Genomic DNA, 24,769 nt, shown 5'->3' on the forward strand with positions numbered 1-24,769 from the left:
AACAGTGACCCTCAGATGAGAGGAAATCGATTAGGATGTTCAGAAACAACCCAAGAACCACCAAGGCTCAAGTCTGCCATTATCTGGAAACTGTTGGAACAGCAGCATCACTGTTCACAGTGAAGTGTATTTTGTAACACCAGGGGCTGAGAGGGTGCCGACCAATAAGAAGACTCACTCCAAAATTAGAATTTTCAACTTCAAGTGAAATTTCTGTCTGCCCGCATGAACAAGCCAAATGTCCTCTGGAGAACAGTTTTATGGTCAAATGAGACAAAGATTGAGCTGTTCACAATGAAAAGAAGTATGTTTGGAGGAGTAAAGGTAAGGCTTTCAAACCTAAGAACACTGTACAAACTGTGAAGAACGTTGGTGGTAGCATCATGCTCGGGGCCTGTGTTGCTGCCAGAGGTACTGGTACACTGCGCAAAGTGGATTGATTAATGAAGAAGGAGGACAACCTCCAAATTCTTTCCTTAACGTCAAATCAGCAGCTAGATAGCTGAAACTTAGACACAACTGGATGTTCCAACAGGACAGTTTTTTTGAATGGATAAAACAGGCTAATATTAAGCTTCTGTAATGGCCTTCCCAAAAGCCTCAGCCTCCACCCTGTGGCTTAAAAGCTGGGTCAGTGCCCAAAAAACAGCCGATTTAAATGAACTTAAAATTAACCAATGTTGCAAAGAAAACCTGTCAAACATCGAGCCGGAATTATGTCAGAAGCTTGTTGATGGCTCCCAAAAACATCTGGTCGAGGTGCAACTTGCTAAGGGACATTTAAACAAACATTAGAAGAGGTGTATGTACATATCTGAGCCTGTATGTATACATTTGATCTGAAGTGAATCAGAGAAAATCCAAAATAAATCCAAACTTGTGTCCTCAATTATTGTTTTGTAAAGTCATTCATAGATCCACTGTACAATCGTTCCACTCTGGAAAAAGAACAATTCAAAAAATAAATGGAGCCCCAAATTACCATGACATTCATACTTCATACAAGTGTACGTAAACTTTTGACTACAGCTGTATATAATGGGAAAGACATTCCAGGAATGGGTCTTTATTTAAATATTTCCTGTTCTCTGACTTGGACATATAATGTTAATATCAAATGTTCAGGAATCTAGTCAGTGCAGCATTTTGGCATTGCTCCTCTACAACTTGGATATAAAGGACTAGCAATAAAAAAGAGCCCACCTGTAAGGTTTTAAACTTTTGGTTATGTTATGGTTTTCTGTTGACATTTATAGCACCACCGCCACAAACCAAATGAACTGAAAAGGTGTCTTTGGGGCTCCTGTTGCTGTAAATGTTTGCTTTTGTTATGCTGGACACAACAGGAAAGAGTCTATGTACAGAGCTACCTTTTGCAGTTTCTTCCTGTGCACCCATTGCTCTCGCTGTCCGATGGCACTATAGTAGCCACTCGTCTCACCTATTGTCCTTACCCAGCCATTGTGCTTTGAGTTGCTCTTTCAATTTACTTCCACTTTATCAAGCTAACCCAACTGGGTGTCTCAGCAAATACAACAAGCGTCATGGCTACAAACTGGGCTCCACAGTTAAAACGACTAACCAAACAACACCTAATCTCTGCTTTGGCCATGTGTGCCCATCCTGTCTGCACACTATCATTACTCAGGACAAGGCCAACACTTCAAAGCTCACGTCTTCTATAGGTCACTGTGCTCACAGATGAGGAAGGTCATGGCCGCTGCATGCATGTCATTGTTCAGGCACATTCTTTAGTTCACTAAAATATTCAAATTTTGGAACAATTTTAACATCTATTGTGAATCTTTTGGTGAGTGAGTGCTGTAATGTTACATTTAGTGTAGCAGGTATAGAACAGCATGCGTGTCACACTTAAAGAGGGATTTTGTATAATTTACAAATAGCAGACCCTCTAAAAACTGTAATTTAAGAATGCAAAACTCTGCACTGTTACTCAAACACTGGCAGTGTTCTTTTGCCAGCCTTGTGTAGCACACAGGCTGTGCTCTCTATGAACCTACTGGACTTATTTTTATTCATGTGGAAACAGTTGTGTCTAATTACAGTCATGCCTACTTTGGATCACCTGCAGCTCACAAGATTCTGGGACAACGTTAATCCACCTGTGGCGAGAATTTCCCTATGCCGTTTAATCCCGGCATTTCCTGAAGAACAACCTCAGCAAGAAAACGATTAGAGGACTTTAAAAACCGTCTTAGGTAAAACCTAAAACGACTTGTATGCATACATGCATACACAATTACATGCTGTTTTTTCTCTGCTTAAATTTTGTTTGTTTGTATCAACATTGCGGCAGCTTTGTGTGGTCATGTGTGTCACAGATAAAAACAAGCTTTTAGGTCACTGTTGCTTATGCTAATGAGAATTACAAACGCCCTGACAAACCTTTGCTGAAAGTAGTCTGGCAGTTTGAGTTCCAGTTTTCTCCAAACCTGCACTGTAAACTGACTACAACTAAAAGTTATACACTCCTTGGCCACTTCATTAGGTACAAACCTAACTGCTGATACAAGGCAGGATGGATCCATGCTTTCGTGTTGTTTAAGGCCATTTTTTCGTTTATGCCAAATGGTTATCCTACCATCAAAATGCGGCAGAAATCAAAACTTAGGCAATCTTCTCTTGTCTAATTTTGGTGAAAACTGTAGGCTCAGTTTCCTGTTCTTAGCTGACAGAAGTAACACCCAGTGTGGCTGTAGTCCATCTGTTTACTTTTGATATCTTGTGCATTCAGACATGCTCATCTGCATATCTTGGTTGTAAAGAGTTGTCATTTTTCCATTTGCATTACTTTTGCATTCCTATCAGCTCGAAGCAGTCTGCCCATTCTCCTCTGACATCAAGAAGATACTTTCATCCAGAGAATTACCACTTGCAAAAGTCTTTTGAGCCACCCTTAATTTCTTTATATTTTACTAGGCAAACAGGAGTTCTACCAAGCTTAAAAGTCAATACTTGGTGTGACCACTTTATTCTTCAACACAGCTTGGACTCTCTTAGGCAAGCTTCGTTCTAACTTCTTTATGCGGCCTTCTGGACAAGTTTGGTAGTCTTCAGGCTTCTTGAAGGCATTTAAAGCTCTTCCTTGGAGGTTTCTGCCTTTTGTAGCATTCTCTGTCAAGATGATCCCACAATGCTTCGATAAGGAGGATATCTTTGTGGTTTTTTATCTATGCTTTTACAACATTAGCAGTGTGTTTGGGATCACTGACATGGGGAAAAACAAAGTGGATGCAAACCTGAAACTTTCCAGATGGTATTGCATGGTGGATCAAAATCACTTTGAACCATGACATAGCTTTTACAGTGTTTTACAGATGGCTGCAGAGAGTCACTGTTGTACCTTTTCCTGACAATATGTACAGAGGACATCATATTGATAATCTCCTTTAAAACCAGAAATCTTTTGTATAATATGGCATAACAAATTACCTGCCTTTTCTCCCCATTTCCTTTTCTTAAGAACGGCCTCTTGACGGCCTCCCTTTCACTAAGACATGATGAGGCCCCAGCGAACAGTAGATGGAGCAACTGACGCGTCAGATGTATCTCTCAGGTCCTATGTCAGGTCTTTGCTGTATTTCTTATGGAAATTACTTTCACAAATTATTCATTTCTGCTTGTAGTTTTTTTTTTTTTTTTTTTTAAACTGCCACTGTTTTTTCTCCTCATTTTTTAAGGACACACTGCATGCCATAATATATGCCAAGTTTTCAGCTAATAGCTGTTTGTGAATCACCTTGATGCAAAAGTGCAATTTCATGATTGTCAGTTTGTTTTCATATTTAACAAAAAAAATTGGGAACAAATGTTTTTTTGTGCCAGGTTGCTGGTAACAAATTGGCTAAAGATACCCTTTAAATTGGCTTTCATGTGTAAACAACACTAGCTCATTGGGTTAGGTGCCTTTTTATGCTTGAATTAATCCTAGCTCAGTGTTAAGTAGCTCAAAAACGAAAAGAAACTATTTCCTGTAAATGCAGAAATCCTGGACAAGTAATCCTCAAGTCCACTTTAAAAAAATGACAAGAACAAATCTAAAGATATAAAGAATAACTCAAGACCTGCCAGCCTACAATCATTTAATCTCCTCTGACTTACTCTTACTCACTGACCTGACTTTTTTTTTTTCCTGACTTTTGCTCCCATTTCTCTGCTGTAAAAGTCAAAAGAGACAGCACACAGCAGGCAGCAGGAAATTTAATTAGTGGACAGAATTAACAATGAAGTTCCTGCAATGATGGCAACGTATTAATACACTTCACGATAATGCTGAGAGAAAGAAGAATACAGGTGAAAAAAAAGAAAGAAAAAAAAAAAAATCAAGCCTCGTTTTATAGCTCAATAAACCATATGCTGTTACTGCCTTTAAACAATGAATGTCTGTTCATATAACAAATCTCTTATCACAGTGCTTAGACATGGTTATTTGCCCAACTCAACAAATAATTGTGAAACAATCCTGTGTAAGAGCATGTCCAGAAATATCAAACTCAGGGGAGAAAACAGCGACTGGAGTGACTGGAGTCGCCATCATTTTTATGATGCTACATGTTGCTCGACTTTGGGAGGTTATCATCAAAATCACATCTCAGCTAGCAAAAGAAAACAGGAGCAAGAAATTACTTTCTTTTTAAAGTAATCAAATGAAAAAAAAAGAAGACATTCCAAAAACAATCATTGTAAACAAAAACAAACAAACAAAAAATGGCTAAAAAGATATATATGGAGCATGTTTTCCTCACTGATTATTAGATCAAAAATAGTGTACATACAGTAAGTGGAATGACTGAATGAAGATACAACATCAAACGATTTATACATTGGATCTCTTAAGTTTCATTCCAGGAGCAGAAAGCTGTGTTTTCTCTACATCGTTGACACTTATGAGGTCTGACATCAGCTTTATGACGTGATGTAGAAATAAATGTACACGGGGCAGGTGCAGCAGACTGTACCGTCTTTGCAGTGAGAGAGAAAGAGAGAGATTAAAAAAAAAACATGAGAAATGATACACCAACGTGCAATCGACAGTGTTCTTTGACTGACACTCTTTTAAATAGAGCCTAACGATGCACGCTGACTAATGTGATTATCTGCAGAAAGCATCACATGATGACCAGATGAGGCTGGGTCCATACAGTATGACAGCTCCTGTTCTTTTGCATCATTTTTCACCAACTAAGCTTTTCTCAGATGATCATTACTTTCATTCATCATTACTTTTTAAACGTTTATTTACACAGGTAGTCCCGTTGAGACGCAACGTCTCACTTACAAGACAGACCTGTTTAATCTGTACCATGCAGTTTTTAGAGTTGCTTGAGCTTTACAGCCAAACAGTAAAAAACACTGAAGAGAAGTGCAACACTGGGGTGTCTGTCATTTAATAGTAGTATACATATATAAGGCAATAATAAGGAATTACCCTGGACGTGCCAACTTCTACTCTTTACTTGCATCAGGAGATCAGGAGAACTATTTCTACTCTAAAACCTTTCTGGACTGAAAGATAAGTGACTCTTATTCAATCAGTCAGGCAGGTAAAGAAGTTGTGATTGCAAATCTAATACAAGCTTAACATGGTACATTACAGAGGAGTTCATGCAGTTTCCATAAGCAAAGTGCTTTCCTGAGCTTCTGTGCAGCACATGCCACCAACAAGCATCATGCAACGCAGTTGGGGTTTTTTGGGGGGCCAAAATATGCCATGATGCTGTCCGTTTTAAGACTTTTGTGACCAATAAGCAGCTTTTTTTTTTTTTTGCTGCCATATGTATGGACAATAACTTCAACTGATTTAGTTCATTAGTCATAAACTTTGTCTAATGAACTGCACATGTAAACATTTGATTGGTACACAAAATGCAGGACATACTGTGTCAAGGTTTACATGATGGTACAATTGGCCGATTTGTTTTTCAGACGTAGATATTTCTGTACAAATGTACAGTATCCAAGTCTGAAAAGAAAAAACAAAAACAAAAAACCCATCTTAACAAAAAAAAAAAAAAAAAAAAAAAAAGGATCAGAATCAACAGGTATAGCAACATAACTGTGATCAGAGTCGTGTTAGAGAGTTTGATCAGCGAGGCTAATACAAATGTACTGCAAAGAAAGCGTGCAAGTGTGCCATGCAGCCAGGGATTAGTGTGATTGATAATGACAGTGTATCTGAATTAGTTTGACAAGAAATGTCTTAAAAGAGCTGAGGTTGTAGGTGATGTACAGTATTTAATCCCTATTAAACAATAGTTCACATAACTCATATACTAGTGGTGGTTTGTCTTTCCACTGGCCTGATATTTGTGGAATGAGAAACATCTGCAAGCCAGTTTAGAAGAAACACATTAACTTCAGCACTCTTATTAAACCCCGTTTACATTAGTGGTTACTGTTAGAAAAGAAACGCTTGAAAACTGGCTTGCAGAGTACCGTTACCTTTGCAACACACCACAATCACATTATCCTTTTTTTGGGGGGGGGGAAATAACATGTTTTTATAATGCACCAGAGACCACGTGTGGCTGTATTTACAAAGTGAAATGACAGATTGCAGTCAGATCTCTGTTAACATGTGGTATTAAGTTTTGTTTTACTCAAGTATTTGTGAACTATCGCCTTTGGTCTTGATAGTGCCCATGCAACCACCTTTAATCCCAGAAAGCTCTTAGAGACAGAATAAAATAAAGCAAACTTACTTCATTCATACCTAAAAAATAAAAAACAAAAACAAAGAGAACAAAACAAGATCAGAATTCTCATTTACAGTCTGCATGCATCCTTATGGTACACATTAGCTCCAGCACACATATTTAGACGTTATTCTACTTTATTCACATTATATTACAATCATGTATATATGACACTCATCTATGGAAAGTCTGAATGTATCGTACACCGTTTGCATTCCTGCAAATTACTATTTAGTGCCAAATATTAACGATATTATGAATGCTACTGACAGGTGCTTTTCTTAATATACAGTTATAAAATAAACGCACACGGAAGAGAGGAGTCACAGTTGTCTGAAACATCGTCAACATGTTCTATGTGTTGCCGAAGTTTATGCTCTAACTCCAAGATAAAGACGATATGACTTTGTAATAATATCCACAGAGTGAAAGAAAGAGAGACAGACAAAGAGAGAGATTAAGAGAAGTTAGGAGGGAAGAGAAGGCAAGAGGCAGTCCGTTCTACAGCCCCAACAGTTTAACCCCCAACTGCCCGTATCCCTCAATAACCCTAGTGTCGTACTTTTCCAGGAATGTAGTTACGGTCAATGGTTTCCTCTTGAAGAAACATGTGAAGACAGCGCTCGTTCTGGGCCAAGGGGTGACCTGCAATTCTATACAGAAACACAGAAACAAACATTGTAAACTCACTCTCTGCTCATTTTAAAATGCTTTTCACGAACGCTGTGGAAAAGCAGCCACGGATTTGTTGCTTGGTTCTCCTTTCCCAGGCACAGATTAGATTAAGCCTTGTGTTGGGCTACACAGTTTTGACAACAAACAGCTCACTAAAGTGGATAGAAAAACTTAAAAAAACGACAGCAATGGCTTTGATACAAGTTCAGCGATAGAAAAAACACAATGAAGTCTTGCTCGCGTCTCCCTCCACCCGAGACTCCCGTCTATAATGTAATTTTGTGACTAACTGACCTGTTGATAAACTGCTCCAGGCCCGATCTTCGCTCCTCAATGAATGACTCGTCAAAAAGACCCTCATCACTGCGAAAGGGCAACTGTCTCTTCAGGGCCTTGCCCGGCAGAGGTGGTACAACAATCTGAAGGAGGCAGGGGTCGACACAAAGAACAGAAAAAAAAAAAAAAGGAAAAAAAAAAGAGAGAAAAGTCCACACTCAACATGAAACAAAGTCAAAACAGTAGACATTTCCACCGCCAAATTTGGGCCCTCATAACAATTTTATGTAGAATAGCCGTGCAAGCGCATGTAAACATTTTAATCACCATATTTTTGTTTCAGAAAATAATAATAATCAGATTACTTATTTTATATGGTCAAGTCACACAATGCAATCCCTGCACTTGGATTGTTAATTATTATTCACTCACCTTACTGTCTCTTTCCAGCTCATTCTTTAACCACTCAAAGTCGCTGTATCTTCTCCTCACACAGGAGTCCTTTAATTTGAAAATGGGAAGGTTCGTCTACAAAGAGAAGGCAAAAAAACAAAACATGTTGGTTAATTTGAAATTCAATCATCTGCATGAGATGGCAACTGACATGTAAGGAAAGGACCTGCACTACAATTCCAACTATTATCACTTTCTTCCCCTATTTCACTAAAAGCTTTAACTCGTCTTTTATCTGGCTACAAATTAGCTCTGCTAATCACTGGCAAAGGTTTGTTCTGTACAGAAAAAAAATAAATCTATACTTTGTTTATTTGAAAAGCAATTAAAGCCACTTGTAAAAGCACAGATTATGACTGCAGCGACCCTCTGCTTTCCACTATTGATCCCAGTTAGGGTTCAAATCTTAACTGGACTGATATGGCTTTTTGGTAATTATTAGTTAACCACAGGCCCCTGACCCAATCTTCCCTACCATGGTCTATTACAATTTTCAAGCACTGAGAACAGTAAGTTGTTCATATTGTGCAAGGCAGACTCTCCACAGTGCCACAAAATGATGATTTGCAGGAAAGGCAGGCACGTTAACATTCAATTACACAATTATAGTGCGTCTGTACTGTGTCACTGAATCAGCTTCCTGAAATGTCCTTAGAATTAGCTGTGTTAGTGATTTCCCACGTCTCACATTCTTTTAAGCTTAGCTGTCTTTCTAGTAAACAAGTTAGTTAAAACTTGTGACTGTTACATTAAATTTGACTTACACAATTTCACAACAGTCAAATAAAAGCCACTTTACAGAGAACCGTAAACTACCTTGCAATACTATAGAGAAAAACCCAACATTTAACTCGAACTCTTCATATTTCAATAATCACAAAACACTTTTATGCGTTTTGCTCTACGGTTTTTAGAAAAACAGCAACACTGTTAGCCTTTTTCATTCAGCTTTTCTCTGAATATCAATATGAAACTGTCGAAGAATATGAAGGAATAACGTTTGGTTACTCCTTCATATATCCAGATACTATCCACTGATGTATTTAGCTCTAGAAATCCAGACAGACAAACAATGTAACATTAAATCAGTCTTAATTTACTTTACAGCGCATTATCACATATAGCTAGCAGTTAGCTTCCCGGAGTCTGCTGGAAATTCCTGGTTTTGTTTTAATGTTTTATTTAGTTTCCTTTTACTTAACGCAGACTAGCTCACAAACAATACTGTAAGCTGAGGAAAAACTACGGTACTGACTTTGAACTAGTGACACTGCTTACATTCCCGTAATTGCACCTTAGCATACCTTCAAGAAACTTCTACATGTTAGCTAGGCCGCTGACAGTCCCAGCTGCTCGATTTTTACTCGCGCCCCACCTCGAGCTACTCTACGACGAATAGCGACAACGTAACGGCACGGTGAACGTAGCTAACTGGCTAGCATCGGCACTGTAATTAAGAGTTAGCTTAGCGCCAAAAGCTAATGCTGCAAGGTGTTTGAGGTTTACGCCTCGATACCTACCCTCATGCGAACTTCGTAAGTTGTGTAACGGCCCCGTCCGACTCCAACGATTTGTGGATCATAAACGTCTATCTCCAGGAAATTGCTGGGGGGACCGTAAGCATCAGTCAGGTCCTGGGGCTTGGAATTCAACCGGCGAGTGTCGGCCACCACAGGATCTGACATTTTGTCGGGTTGTGATTTTCAGACGACCAACGGAGAATTAGCGTCAAACCAACTAAATACACAGTGAAGTCTTAAATGTCATCTGAAGACATCAACTGATTTCGATAGCTGACCGCTTCAGCTGGGGAAGTAGCCGACTTGTGTAGCTCTCTTTGCGGGGGCCAGCCGCCTTGCGCCCTACCCTACCCTTCTTGAATCAGAAAAATGCGTTGACTCAGTTCCGTACTGTGCGGGACACTCCGCACTCCCTCTAATGGACACACAGATATTGCTGATTGTACTGGGTTTCTTTTATACCAATCGCTACAGCAATTCACAGGACTGAAGTTTTGATGAAAAAACACAAAACAAAACACAGTATTTGTAGTTATTTATTTATGTAAAAAAAAAAAAAAGAAGTAGAGACGTACAAGGACCAGAGAGAGGTAATGTGCAAGCTAGCAAAAAATATATATGACACAAAAATAAAGGTAACAAAAAACATTAAGGCAAAGAAAAAGTACAACAAAATTGTTTTAAATAGATATCATTGAAGTTATATTTGTATACAGGTAGAGGAAATTATTGTTTTCTCAATGTTTTGAGAAAGAACACAGCAGTTACACATGTTTATAAAAATGATAAAACGATTTTTTTAAATCAACAAAATGATAATTTGGTTGTTAACTAATGACAAAGTGTGATATTAGGAAAGTATGAATGATGGCAAAACACATCTATTTGTTTGTCTGTTACAAAAGATTTTCGGCTTAAGTTTTACAATAACACTATTAGCGAGTACGTAAACGATTGTATCATTCAATGATATACTGTAACAGTAACAGTAAGGTGTTTGGTTAAAATACTAAGGCTCCACACGTACACGGGTATTTTTCAAAACGGAGATTTTCCGTTTTTGTTTTTAAAAAAAAAATCCTGTCCACACCTAAACGCAAAATTGAAGGAAAACGCTGCTACGAATATGCCAAAGCAACAGGTGGCGACATATTCCTAACCTTGTAGAAATGTTGGCCAATCATAAGTAATGGCCTGTATTTGTATAGCACTTTACTAGTCCCTAAGTACCCCAAAGCGCTTTACACATCCAGTCATCCACCCATTCACACACTGGTGATGGCAGCTACATTGTAGCCACAGCCACCCTGGGGCACACTGACAGAGGCGAGGCTGCCGGACACTGGCGCCACCGGGCCCTCTGACCACCACCAGTAGGTGGTAGGTGAAGTGTCTTGCCCAAGGACACAACGACCGAGACTATCTGAGCCAGGACTCGAACCGGCAACCTTCCGATTACAAGGTGAACTCCCAACTCTTGAGCCACGATCGCCTATAAAGTCTAGAAGCCTGGACGGGAAAGAGTAAACAAAGATGGCGCATAGAAGCAGAACTGAGTCCTATGTGTGGAGGGACAGTAACTGTGTGTGTATATGTAAGCATTTAAACACTGCAGAGAGTACAAGTAACAGTATTTTGTGTAAGTCTGCCATTGTAGAAATTCATTTCACCGAAACAATAACGTGGCACACAGTGTGACGTCAAAAAAGGCGCACACCTTTGATGCTGCGTTTTCTCCGTTTTCCTCGTCCACACGTAAATGCGAAAATGTAATTTTCGAAAATATCCACCCTGGCAGGCGTTTTTAAAAATCTCCGTTTTCAGTGACCGAAAACGCCGTTTACGTGTGGACGAAAGGTGCAAACGCATAGAAAAATCTGCGTTTTCAAAAATACCCATGTGTGGACGTAGCCTAAGATATCATGTTTTCAAATTGTCCAAATCTGCAGGGAATATTTGCTCTTCCCTACTTATTCTACAGTTTTAACGGTTTACATATGACAAAAAAGATTATTGAGCAAAGTATACATATGTAAGTGTATATTTCTACACTTTTTTCAGTAAGCTCAAAATGTGAATATTTATCAAAAATATAATAATATTTCCAAGCTCAGTTTTCAGAGTAGAATAAAAAGCTATTGTAAGCTGCCCTGAAGCACAAAGACCTTTACTTATTTTTATTGCGGGTTTTCCTCGTGGTCATAGCTGCACTGCTTAACAATGTTCCCTCTAATTTTTCACGTGTCTGAGCGAACATACAAACTCCCTGAGCGATCCCTTGGACCACTGTGAGCGACATCAGACGTGTGCACTGTGGTCACGCCGGCATCGAATCCATCCAAGTTTCATGGTTTATTAAAATAATCAAATTACAGCATTTACATTTATGTTAGACTACTTTTAATTAACTGCTTTAGCCCATTTACAATGAAAATGTAAAAAAAAAATCTTGTTCATCATCTGTGTAGGATGTTAACACTATTGGAAGTAAAAATAACTTGAACTCCAATTTCGAAAACACAACTTTCTTTTTTTTTTTTTCTTTTTTTTTTATAAAGCTCTGACTTGTATTATGAGTCTGTGGTCTGGGAGAGAGTCCTGTAACTCTGTCTCCAAAATACAGTATATAAAGACCAATGCTGGGCAATTAATTATATAGTTACTTCTTCAAAAAAGTTACTCAGTTTGGCAAACAAAGTTTTTTGCAGCTATTTTTTAAATGCAGCCAAGGCGTTTTTAAATAACCATTTCAAACTATTTACAGAACAATCAGCTGTTCTGCATTAAATCTGATGCCACAAAAATTATTTGTGTCACTCCAAAAAATAATTTCTGTCCACTACGAGATAAAGGAGAACAACAGCCTGATACCTGCAGGCCTGACAACAGGAGATGTACCACTCCTGTAACACCTGTAACATTCAGCAATCGCCTCATTGTTCTGACACACACAACAAAACTATTGACTACACTACACACACTAAAGACACAAGATTTGCGCTAAATGTCGCAAATCTCTCACATCTCAAAGCACCGCCGTCACTCCTAAAACTTCCCCCGTTTCTTAACAACTAGATGCCACGTTGCCATATCATTTTTTGATTGGTCGACATGGTACTTTTTTGGACGAATAGGAAAGGCAGAGGGGAGTGGGGTTTGTTTTTGCTCACAGGCTTTCGAGCCTTTTTTCTTATAAAACGCCGATTTAATCGTTTCTTTCTGCAGTGAATATAAACAACGACAGTATTCGGGAAGAAAACCAAACATTGCACTTTTTTTTTTTATCACAACTCTGGTTTTACACGGTCTATCAACACAATTTAAAAACTGGTATAAAGTCCCCAATTTTTCCGTCAATTGTTCCGTCTGTCCTGCTCACATCTCCAATGGTTGTACACGTTGTCATTGACGTGGCTTCTCTCCACATCAGCCACGCCGCTTTGCTAGCTAAAACACCGTGTAGGCACATAAGGACGCTGTCATAGCCTGTCAACCACGTTGATTACCTGCCTATATACAAATGTGAATCGCGTGATTGGCTGGACTATGGGATAAGGTGGCATCGTTCCCATATGGGAGCAGCCAGTCACTTACTGACTAACACTGCAAAACAGAATTGTTAAAGTATTAATTTTAATTTCAATTCAGGTTAGATTTTTTTTGTGCGCAACGCAGAATTTCTGTGCGCAGAGACTGTGCCAGCAGTGCGCAATTGCGCATGTGCGCAGCTTAGAGGGAACATTTCTGCTCAAGTTAAACTCCTTGCTTTTTTCTGAGTAAAGTTAGGCTTGTATGTATTAATATGTAATTACTTTCAGCCCAGCTTACAGGATACAATACTGCGTCTCTCCAAATGAACACTTCAAAAATCGTTCTTGCTTTAAAAAGAAAACAAAAATTTAAAAAAAGATAAAAAAAAAAAACAACATTTGAGGGATTGGATATGAGAACAGTTCCTGGTGCTCATTTTGGAAGTCAACAAAGGATTACGTAAGTCAAAGCCTCAATTAGTCAAATATTTAGAGTCTAAACAATGTTTTCAAGAGTTACCATAAATTCTTCCGTGCTCAAGGATTTTAGAAACATATTAAAGTCTTTATGAACTTTATTAACTTCTAAAATTTTAATCGGATGCTTTGGTTTTACCTGTATAATAGGCATTGTTCAAATTAAATTCCTGAACCAATTATTGGGGTTATTCTGATAGTAACTATTGGGCTACCATTTATTTGGTCAAATTAAGGTATCTCTTGCAGTCATGCAGGAGGTTTGTTGATTCATGTTTTTAAAATCCAAACATGGCTCCTAAACAGAAGCCTTTTGCACCTCCTCAGATGAAACTGGGTTAGAGGGAAAGGGGGCGGACAGGTCTTCTGGATCGTGTTCGATGGAGCAGTCGGTTTGGTCGGTGGTGACAGAGCAGGTGGAGCCGTCGGAGCTCACCACATCAGACTGGGAGACATAGTTGTACTCACGCACAGGGCAGGCACGCTCGTTGTAGTCCGGTTTAAAATTGTCTTTCAGGCCTTTGGAGAACTGAAACCAATCCTTAAAAAAGAGAGAAAAAAAACCCTCACTTGTAACGAATAATTGCTTCCCCAGATTTTGATGACCAAAATCACTCAAACACAAGAGTATTTCTATTTTTAGCCATTAAGTGGCACTATTGTCAGACTTTTCGTCCAACTCTTGATCCAGCTCTTGATCCAGAGATATTAAAATCTGTTAAACTGACTGCCTGAACATCTACAGACATTCAAGGTATCCAGAAGATGTAAACCAAGCTGTTCTTTAGTCCAATAATGACATAAATCAACAGCTACTGAACTAATTGTCATAAATCTTGATGTAAGTGTTAACATTAAAGCTACTAAAATCCACGTAGAAGCTCATCTGCCATGTAATTCTTCCAGTAACTTCAATAGCTTTCCAAATTCATATTAACAACTATATAAAACCCTTGTAAGACTGGGAATTTCAGGGAATGGACAGAACTCTGGATGCCACTGACCTCGATGTTATGCAGGAATGGAGATGGCTTGGGAACCACGGGGACGAGGATGATTCTGAGCCTGTATGGGAGGTAAGGAAATCTTTAGCATTCACATTATCATCAAACAGCAACAACTGCATTAGACTTTGTTGGTTTCAGAACTCCAACTGAGCGTGGCTGGCAGACAGCTTTTGACATTAAGGTCAGGATCATCCAATATAAAGGTGCAAAACACTCAAGATCCAGTCCCCCCCATAGATGGATGATAACTGTGATCTTTAGAAATAAAAATATTAATATCCCGTAACACATAAATAGTAAGAATGCAATCTGTCTCTCAAAGCATTGTTAAAAATAATTAATGGTAGTCACGTGGAAGGTAATAATCCCCCATATTCACAAGTGATCGCCACAGCAGGGAGCTCTACATGTTTGGCACATTTTTACACTGTGTCCTTACTGATGTAATGATATTCTGATGTTCTGACAGGCCTAAACAACAGAGTGGCCTCAGATCTAGTCAAATTGCTGATCTAAAATATTCTTTGAGTCTGCCGCTGTCCGTGTCACATATACTTCAGGAACTTTATGAATGAATGAAGTCAATTTGGACAAGTTTCCAAAATGCACAGCGTGTAACACATTGCATTATCTGTAATGTCTGTTCTTTGATTGCTTTGCTGGTTAATTTGTTTCAGTGTTTCTGGAAGGAAACTTTGTGGGCTTAGCTTATTTCACAGGTGTGTTTAACATCAAGCATTTTCCTTTTTGTATTATTTGAAGGTTATTTAAGGTCAGACTTTTATAGATCAAATAACTAATGTGTAATTTTGAAGATAGTAAGCGTTTCAAAGCTAGACCTTGGTTATCAGCATCCATATTATAAAATTTAGCCACAGTAAAGTTCCCTGTGTTTGCATTTATTGTTGTAGGTATATATTGTTGTTAATTTGTTTAGAGAAGCAGTCATAGAGTTATAAAATACATCCAAATGATCTATGAGCTGATCCTAATACATCGTGGGATAACCAGGGGCGTGATGAAGGTGATTCAGGGTAGCAATTTATGATGAATGTATAGTGAAAAATGTGTAATGGTTTGATGTCTGTACTGACAACTGAGAAAAATCTGGGTTACCATCAGCAATGGTAACAGTAATAAAAAAAAGGAATGTTTGTAACTTTGCATGATTGCAGATCATTTAGAAGGGATCTTTGGTCAAAACACATCTTCCTGTAACAGAATTTAGTCTTGTAGGCGTCTCTGTGTACTGTGGTCTTTTGCCTTCAGAAATGTTGTGTGTTTCCTGGGTTGTGTGAGATCTGTCAGATGTTGTGCAATGGAAACTTTCCACAAGACAACAAGCCTTTGATACCATCTAAAAGCGATCTTTAATCTTTTCTTTGGGTCACTCGTTTGCACTCGTTTTGGACAAGTGATCTGCATTTGTGTTTGGCTGATGGGTTTTTTTTGCCGCCTAGATTTTACACACTAGTGCACAGTGGATATATTAATTGTTAATTATTTGTTTACATTTGCTGTACTGATACAGTAAGTCTGGGGTGTCAAACCTAAGGCTTGAGCGCCCGAATCGACCAGGCAAAGGCTCCAATATGGCCCACCGGATGATTTTGAGAAATGTGAAGAAGGGCATACATTTTTGACTTTTAATTGTGTTTTCACAAGTTCAAAACAGATAACAGATAAATATTTAAATGACAGAAAAGTAAGTATAAAAGTACGTAGGTATATATAAAAGTATACAAGTTAACAACAACTTTATGTGCTATTGTACACTGCAATTATAGTCTGTGGCTGTCACAAAATCACATGGCACACCACCTGGATCTGTGATGTGATCATAGAGCAATCATTTGAGTTATGGAAAAACCCACCTTTCATGGTGCAGTAATATCATGGCCAGCAGGATGACAGTGATGGCACCCACCACATACATCACCGGCATCCACGGAGACATCGAATTTTTAGCGTCTTTGAAGAAGAAAAAAGAAGGAAGTTATTTGTATGAATGCTTAATTCTAATGTTTTGTGCAGTGTGGAAGCAACATTAGAGCCACTTAAGTTTTAATAACTTTTTTAATCCTAGTTTGAAAGTTGTTGAATAAGAAACAAAATCTACCTATGATTTCTTTGCAGTGTTCAAACATTTTATCTGATCATTATTATTCATGTTTTGTTGCAAAGCTAATTGTCCCCCCAAGATGACCCTATATTCACTGGCAGACATCGTTTCAACATGCCACTAAGAATATCTATGAAGTAGTTTTACATGTGCTGTTGTTGGATCCCCAGACCACAGGCTCACTCCAGTCACTCCAGAATATGGACTCTCCACAGGCATCATCTACTCTGTTCCGCACTTGCAGCTCATATCGGGAACTGCTTGAGGGCAAGTTGATGCAGTATTTCTGTATCCCGGCGCTAACTTTAGAGAACTGGAAAATCAGACAGAGTTGAGAAAACATTAGACTGGGAGAGAACAAAGAGAGATAAAAAAATAAATGAATTAAAAAGGATGAAAGAAACCTACATCCCAGTTATTGTTGTTTGTCCTGAATCGGACCTCACTCTCCACACAGTGTAAGGGAGCAGGAGAAGTGTGGTTCCAGTAAAACCACAGATTAAAGTCCGATCCATTTAGGACAGTCAGGTTGGTTGGTGGGTTTAACTTGACTGGAGAAGTATACAAATAGGCAATAACATGAGGAGGCATGCCAATTTACTTTTACGACAGAACACTAACAGCAATTTTCCTTTAAGTTACTGTGTAAAGTGTAAAAAACGTCCCATTAATTCTAATAATGATCTCTTCATTAATTGATTTATTGTTTTAAACTCAAAGTTATGTTCAATACCAGGTTATATGCATACCTTGTTTTTTAAGCTCGTGACCCTTCTCAAACCATTCGCTCCCATTTGTCAGTTGAGTTCGAAATGTTTTGAATCTATCTCTCGAATCTATCTCCTTGTTACATCCAATGTTCACGTTGTTCTCTGTCAAATAGTGGTTGCACATTTTCCATTGGTCATTGCCCAACCTGTAGATGAATCAAAAACATTACTATTCCAACAAAGAAAAGCATGCAGACGTATCATATTTAGATACAATCAATTTGATCTTAAATATGATGTAATCTCAAGTTTAATACTTTATTAGTTCTAGTTCTAATTGCTCATCAGTCCAAACTATTTGCCATATTTCTCATTTCATGATGTTCTAAATTTTTTCAGTTGTTGAAAGGTCTGGACTGCAGGCAGGCCACTTCAACATCCGGACTCTTCTACTATGAACTTCTTTTATGCCTAATAAATATTCCAGGTCTGTTACCCAAGTAGTTGATATTTTTCTTAATAATTTCTTAATATTTTTCTTAAAATGAAACTTTTTTCTCAGTTTTTTCTATGATCTATTGTGAATAAAATATAGTGCTTATGAGACCACTCTATTCTGTTTTTCTTTTCATGTCACACAGCATCCCAACATTTTTGGAATTGGGGTTGTAGTTCACAAAAGGTAGAAAATGTCTTTTACTGTTAATGCAAGAGTAAAATAAATTTTCATCACATCTTTCACTCAAGTACAACATTTAATTATAGTCTGATTAATTTTAGAAGACATTACAAAGACGTGTTGGTGCTATTATCAACAACTACGCACTTGCTGTAGAAGGTGTAGTTGACCTCAGGAGTCCCAGTCTTATTCCATGTGCAGGAAATATAATCCAGATTCACCACCAAGCAATCCACATCTGTTAAAAAACATGATAGATTTGAGATCAATGAAAGATAAAACCTAAAACGATGAACGATGGTTAGGCATATATATGAAACCTACACAAAGGGCAGATAGTAGTACAGTCATACACTCAAAGACAAGGAAGTAAGAGCCCCGTGCTCTGGAGGGGAAATTCTCACAAAACGTGCTTAATAAAGAAAGGCTCTGCATTAACCTGAATTTAATTCATTTTGATAGTGTTCATTCATATCTCAAGGTACAAATAACTTCTCAAATATACATTGAATGATAGTGTTTGGGATATAAGTTAATATAATATAACAAAAGACTTTCAAAGACATCGACACAGGTTTACGACACTTCCTACCGATGTTGCGAATGTCTTGTATTTTTTTAAAAACTTAACGATCATCTTCATATGCTCTTACCTTCTGATTTTTTGGCAAATACGTGTCCAGTCAGATAAAGAAGTAGAAGTAATCTTGTCGACATCATGGCGAATAGAAACAGGATGTAAGCCCGTGTCGACACTGAAATATCACCGTGTCTTGTGGGGTTTTTTTTTTCTTCTCTTCCTGTCAATATATTGGTACCTGTAGCACGGCTATGTCACTATATGGCAGATACACAGTCTTCATACTTTCATAGTTCATAAAGTTAGTTAATAAACTCTAGTTAAGAGGTTAAATCAAGTTTTTGGATGTCATGATTATTTAATGTCTATAAGCTGTCTTAATCATTTTAGCAGGAGAAAGACAAAGTAGAGAGAAGGTAAAATCTCTGTTAATATTTTTGTTTTTTTAAGGGTGTCTTTTATATTACAGGTATTATATGTTGGATGTAAATGCAATAGCTTCAACTCAAAGACATCTGATGTTTTTTGCCACAATGAGACAAAAGTGAAAACAAACTCATTCTGGTCATTTAACACAGGTGTGACACTACACGGTTGCAGTTTACTTTTTATGTTCCTTCTTATTTGGACAAATCTGTCAATTATTAATACAAAAGAATATTAAAGAATCCCGACCCTTTTAACAGGTCAAATTACTACTCATCCGTAGCACGAGATGTCATAACATTCGATCAGTGTCACTTTCAGAGTTTTGTGGGTTTCCTGTCAGAGGAAACTGCTTTCAAAAATATAGACTGAAACGATGTACACTAGACTTGAAGTTGGACTTTTAATGTCCTGTAAAATAAGTATAGTACAACACACAGAGAAGGTTTTATGCAATCTTTATTGAATAGTTCAAGAAATAGTTCTGTTTTTAGTCAGCCAGTCTTACATTTTCTCTGCACTTCTACTATCATTTGCTGCTAAAGTGAGCTTAAGGTGGATCTTGTTGGTTTAGCTAAGATTTTCTTTACAGTCTACGAGTCCTGTATGTATTCTTTTCTGATGAAAGAGAAATGATGGACAAATCAGAATCACATTGTGAAATGTAGTGTCCATGTCTCATGCACAGCATAAACATAAACAATTCTACAAGTTATCTTTCACAAATCACCTGTTTAACCAAATGAGTTAATTTCTTACATTCATTTCATCAAACAGCAGCAGTCAACTCCCACATCTCAGATAAATATTTAAACTAACATTTGCTGTTTGAAGCCACAGACAACAGTTAGCTCAGCTTAGTTCATTTACAGCAAACTGGATCGGGGGCTTTCTGTGTAAATGGTGTGGTTTTTTTACTGCCGTATTCTGTTTTTTGGAGAGGAAACGCAGCGTTTTAGGGACTGTGCTATCTCTGTTCTAACCACAGTTATGATAAAGTACAAATGTTCAGATAAAATACTTACTTTAAACTCAACACACTCACACATAGCACCTTTCACTTGGTCGACGTCTGCGGGTTCACAAGTAGACCGGCATCAGAGACCTTATAGTTCATTTTGACATTTTTTGACAGCTGCAGCAGTGTGGCATTTACTGATTTGACTTTGTGTGTCTATGTCTGTGTGTCATAATGACACTATGTGGTTCTGTCTACACCTACTACTTTGACTGGAACTTATACCAAAGAGGAGTTTCAAGTGCTCTGGTCTGTGTTTATATGTTGTCTATCAAAACAGTGACGTCACCAGTGTACTTTCGGCACGGTACATTGAGTCCACATTTCCTTATCTGACAGAAATCTATGAACTTTCCTGTTATTTCTGACCGTATGTTAAATAAATGTCTGCCAGATAAATACAAAAATAAAAGCTCAATTGACAAAACTAGTTTAGAAAATGATTTTAGACCCTTGTGATTCTTATATTTTGGCACGTGTGTGCAGACAAAATGTACGTGTCCAAACCAGCCTCCGCTCTCTGATAGTCTCCAAATATTTACTGTGCAACGATCAATAATTGCACAGTGTCAAAGTATATCATGCATTGCAAACTGCACATACACAGCTTCACAGAATACAGGTAATGCCTTGTTACACAGTGCGTGTAGACGTGTACTTTTATGACAGAACACTAACAACAATTTTCCTTTAAGTTACTGTGTAAAGTGTAAAAAACGTTTTTATTGTTTTAAACTCAAAGTTATGTTCAATACCAGGTTATAAGTATACCTTGTTTTTTAAGCTCGTGAGCCTTCTCAAAAAGATTGTTGCCATTTGTCAGTCGAGTTTGAAATGTTTTGAATCTATCTCTTGGTTACATCCAATGTTTATGTTGTTTTCTGTCAAATAGTGGTTGCATATTTTCCATTGATCATTGCCCAACCTGTAGATGAATCAAAAACATTACTATTCCAACAAAGAAAAGCATGCAGACATCATATTTAGATACAGAGGGGAAAAGAGGCACAGAGACAAAATGTAACCAGATGTGGAACACAGAAGGTAGAGAAAACTGAAGCTAAAAAAAAGCAAAATATCAAAACCATGAATAACAATAATCAAGGAATTAAAATTAAAAACAAACACTAAATACTAGGTCGCAGACCCAGTGGCTTGACACTTATTTCCAAAAGGTTGGGAATTTGTGTAAAATGTAAATATATGGGGCCACGTTGACCACTGTGTAGCATCTGCTCTTCTTTTAACAACAGTCTAAATGTGAAAGGTTTGGACTGCAGGCAGGCCACTTCAACACCGAGACTCCTTTATGTACTTCTTTTATACTCAATCATATTCCAGACCTGTTACCCAGTTAGCTGATCCAAATGTTACAGCAAATGTTTCTTTTCAGTACCATTTACTTTTCCAGCCTTTTGTTGCCACATCGCAATTTATTTTTTAACTGTGCTGTTGCCATCAAATGAGCTAATATTTATCTTAAAATTAAACTTTTTTTTCTTTCTCAGTTTGTTAAATGGTTTGTTGTGAATAAAATATAGGCTAATGAGACCATTGCAATCGGTTTTTATTTTCGTTTTACACAGCATCCCAACATTTTTGGAACTGGAGTTGTAGTTCAAAAAAGTTAGAAAATGTCTTTAATCGTGAATGCTGAGAGTAAAATAGATTTTCATCACATCTTTCACTCAAGTACAACATTTAATCACAGCCATATAGACATTACAAAGAAGGGTTGATGCTATTATCAACAACTACGCACTTGCTGTAGAAGGTGTAGTTGACCTCAGGAGTCCCGGTCTTATTCCATGTGCAGGAAACATACTCCAGATTCGCCACCAAGCAATCCACATCTGTTAAAAAACATGATGGATTTGAGAAAATGATTTTTTAAAAATGATAAAGGTTAGACATATCAAATCTACCTTACAGCATGTTACATTACATTACATTATGTTATATTAAAAACAACAACAACAACATAATAGCTCTATTTAAAATGATCTTACCAGGGCTTTTTTTAGCAAACACAGGTCCGATCAGACAGAGAAGCAGAAGCAGTCTGGCTGGCATCATGGCGCACTAAAACAGGATTTTAACAGTAGAGGTTCAAGTTTACCTTTAGCTGTTGCTGTTTGGTATGGAGGACCAGAAGAGCCACACGCATCAAAATAACGAATTTTGTCCTTCAATAATGAATTGTGCCCTAAAATATTCATTAGTAAATAGATTTTTTATTTATTTAATTGAAATGTTACTAAAATAATTTATTATTAAATAAACTAATTTAAAATAAAAAATATTTGTAAATCACTTTTTCAGTTAATACTTCAAATTGATTTCACAAAAAATAATTAAACCCTTAATAAAAATGTAATTTAAAAACCATTTTCGAATTCCAAATAAAACAATAGATTTTGAAAACCTTTTTTAAAATGCAACTTTAAAAAGAGAAATAAGTCGATGTATTCCCAAAAAGTTGATTCTCTTTCTCTGGATGTAGCATCAGTGGGAGAAACGTTTCTTCCCTCATCCAAGTGACTCAGCTTCACTCATCTCAGCTGACTGCAGGTTTCCCCAATCTTATAAATTGAATATTTGCACAATGACTGAAACTAGCACCACCGGGCTGTGAGGTGAGTTTCTTGACCATTCATCAACAACCACTGATCAAAGACTGTTGATCAATAGCCAGGAGTGCCATTCACAGAGAGTTGGGGAATGGCTGCAATCACAGCATTATAAGATGGAGAAAGATGTACCCTTGATTCAGAGATGGTCTTTTCCTTTTCACATAACCCCCAACTCCCTGTGTTTTAATTATTTTAACAGAAGAAAAACAAAGTAGAGAGAACGTAACATCTGTGTTAACGTTTTTAATATTTTTAAGGGTTTTTTGTAAGGGTGTCTTTTATATTACGGGTATATCTGTTGGATGCAAATGCAATGCTTCAAGTCAAAGACATCTGATGTTTTTTATCACAATGAGACAAAAGTGAAAACAAGCTCATTTAGCACAGGTGTGACACTAAAAGGTCGCAGTTTACCTTGATGTTACTTCTTATTCTTGTTATTAAACTTCTTCTTATTTGGACAAGTCTGTCAATTATTTATACAAAAGAATATTAAAGAATCCCGACCCTTTAAACAGGTCAAATTACTACTCATCCGTAGCACGAGCTGTCATAACATCTCGTGTTATAGAGTTTTGTGGGTTTCCTGTCAGAGGAAACTGCTTTCAAAAATATAGACTGAAATGATGTACACTGACATTTGAAGTTGGACTTTTAATGTCCTGTAAAATAAGCATAGTACAACACAGAGACAAGGTTTAATGCAATCTTTATTGAATAATTCGCTGGGCACGTAGTGCGAATCCAGTTTACTCTGTCTCCATCACAGACAATTAGACGTGGAAGTAGTGATGTTTTAGTTTTGTGAAAATGTAAAAAAATGGGTTCTGTTACATTACCATTCAATTTGAGGGTTAAAACAGATAATATAATATATTTATTGTTCTCACGTGGTATTGGACGGGATTATTTTAACAAAGGACATTTTGCCTGATAATTATTTTTATCCTCCTGTAACTTTACTGTGTAAAGAGCGAAAACCTCCAAAGTTGTAGTTAGTCGCTATCAGAATTGTTTGTGAACTAAAAATCAAGAATGTGGGATACTGTTTGTCCGTGATTTGGAGAGCCCAGTGTGTGCTCCCGACGCAGGGTAAACGAATTCTGTTGATGATCCCTATCATCCCTTGGAATGACAGCTGTTGTGCAGGTGAAGCCAAAGGCAAGATATGCTTCATCATATTTTCTAGTCTTTGTCTTGGAAGGAAGTTGGTCTGGAAGCATATTTGGCGATGCTTCAACCTCTGCTTTGCGTTTGTGTGTGAGCCCTTTTAAAAAAACTTTTTTTTCCTAATTCATACTGCGGTCCTCCTAGGTGGGGGCGCCCCCCACTTTGGGAACCACTGCTTTAAACTCACACATAGCACCTTTCACTTGGTCAGTGTCCACGAGTTCACAAGTAGACCCACGTCAGAGGCTTTACCATCAATTTTGACATTTGATTGCCAGCTGCAGCAGTGTGGCACTTACTGATTTCACTTTGTGAGTCTATGTCTGTGTTTCAAAATTATAATTTGTGGTTCTGTTCAGACCTACTTTGACTGGAACCTAACACAAAGAGGAGTTTCAAGTGCTCTGGTCTGTGTTTATATGTCTGTCTATCAAAACAGTGACGTCACCAGTGTACTTTCAGCGAGTCCACATTTCCTTATCTGACAGAAATCTATGAACTTTCCTGTTATTTCTGAACTTTTGTTAAGTAAATGGCTGCCAGATAAATACAAAAATGACAAAATTAGTTTGCAAAGGGATTTTAGACACTTGTGATTCTTCTTTGGGGACAGACAAAATGTACGTGTCCAAACCAGCCTCCCCTCTCTGACTTTGTCTCCAAATATTAACTCTGCAACGATCAGTAATCGCACAGTGTCAAAGTATATCATGCAATGCAAACTTCAAGTACACAGCTTCACAGAATACAGGTATTGCCTTATTATAAAGTGTGTGT

At 37.6% G+C, this 24,769-nt stretch overlaps 2 protein-coding genes across 4 annotated transcripts; both read right to left on the reverse strand.

Annotated features, from left to right (window-relative positions):
- Positions 1-4,209: 4,209 nt before the first annotated feature.
- On the reverse strand, positions 4,210-10,028 carry snx12 (sorting nexin 12). Of its 3 annotated transcripts, none has more exons than XM_087847406.1 (5): positions 9,641-10,028; positions 8,100-8,195; positions 7,686-7,810; positions 7,279-7,369; positions 4,210-4,982 (listed from the first exon to the last, which is right to left on the reverse strand). In XM_087847406.1, the coding sequence occupies exons 1-5, from the start codon at positions 9,803-9,805 to the stop codon at positions 4,854-4,856; spliced, it is 606 nt and encodes a 201-aa protein (XP_087703532.1). In that variant the 5' UTR covers positions 9,806-10,028; the 3' UTR covers positions 4,210-4,853. The 3 variants fall into 3 exon arrangements, with proteins under 3 accessions (XP_087703532.1, XP_087703533.1, XP_006785001.1); XM_087847407.1 differs by having other exon boundaries at positions 4,210-6,733; positions 9,641-10,027; XM_006784938.2 differs by lacking the exon at positions 4,210-4,982 and having other exon boundaries at positions 6,765-7,369; positions 9,641-10,027.
- A 144-nt stretch (positions 10,029-10,172) lies between these two features.
- LOC102795930 (cytokine receptor common subunit gamma-like) lies at positions 10,173-18,906 on the reverse strand. Its single transcript, XM_006784941.3, has 8 exons — positions 18,819-18,906; positions 18,313-18,403; positions 17,526-17,692; positions 17,185-17,327; positions 16,924-17,089; positions 16,529-16,625; positions 14,652-14,712; positions 10,173-14,188 (listed from the first exon to the last, which is right to left on the reverse strand). The coding sequence occupies exons 1-8, from the start codon at positions 18,883-18,885 to the stop codon at positions 13,946-13,948; spliced, it is 1,035 nt and encodes a 344-aa protein (XP_006785004.1). The 5' UTR covers positions 18,886-18,906; the 3' UTR covers positions 10,173-13,945.
- Between the last annotated feature and the right edge of the window lie 5,863 nt (positions 18,907-24,769).

This window comes from Neolamprologus brichardi, chromosome 10 (assembly GCF_056152115.1).
Source record: "Neolamprologus brichardi isolate AB-2024 chromosome 10, ASM5615211v1, whole genome shotgun sequence".
Taxonomy (NCBI): domain Eukaryota; kingdom Metazoa; phylum Chordata; class Actinopteri; order Cichliformes; family Cichlidae; genus Neolamprologus; species Neolamprologus brichardi.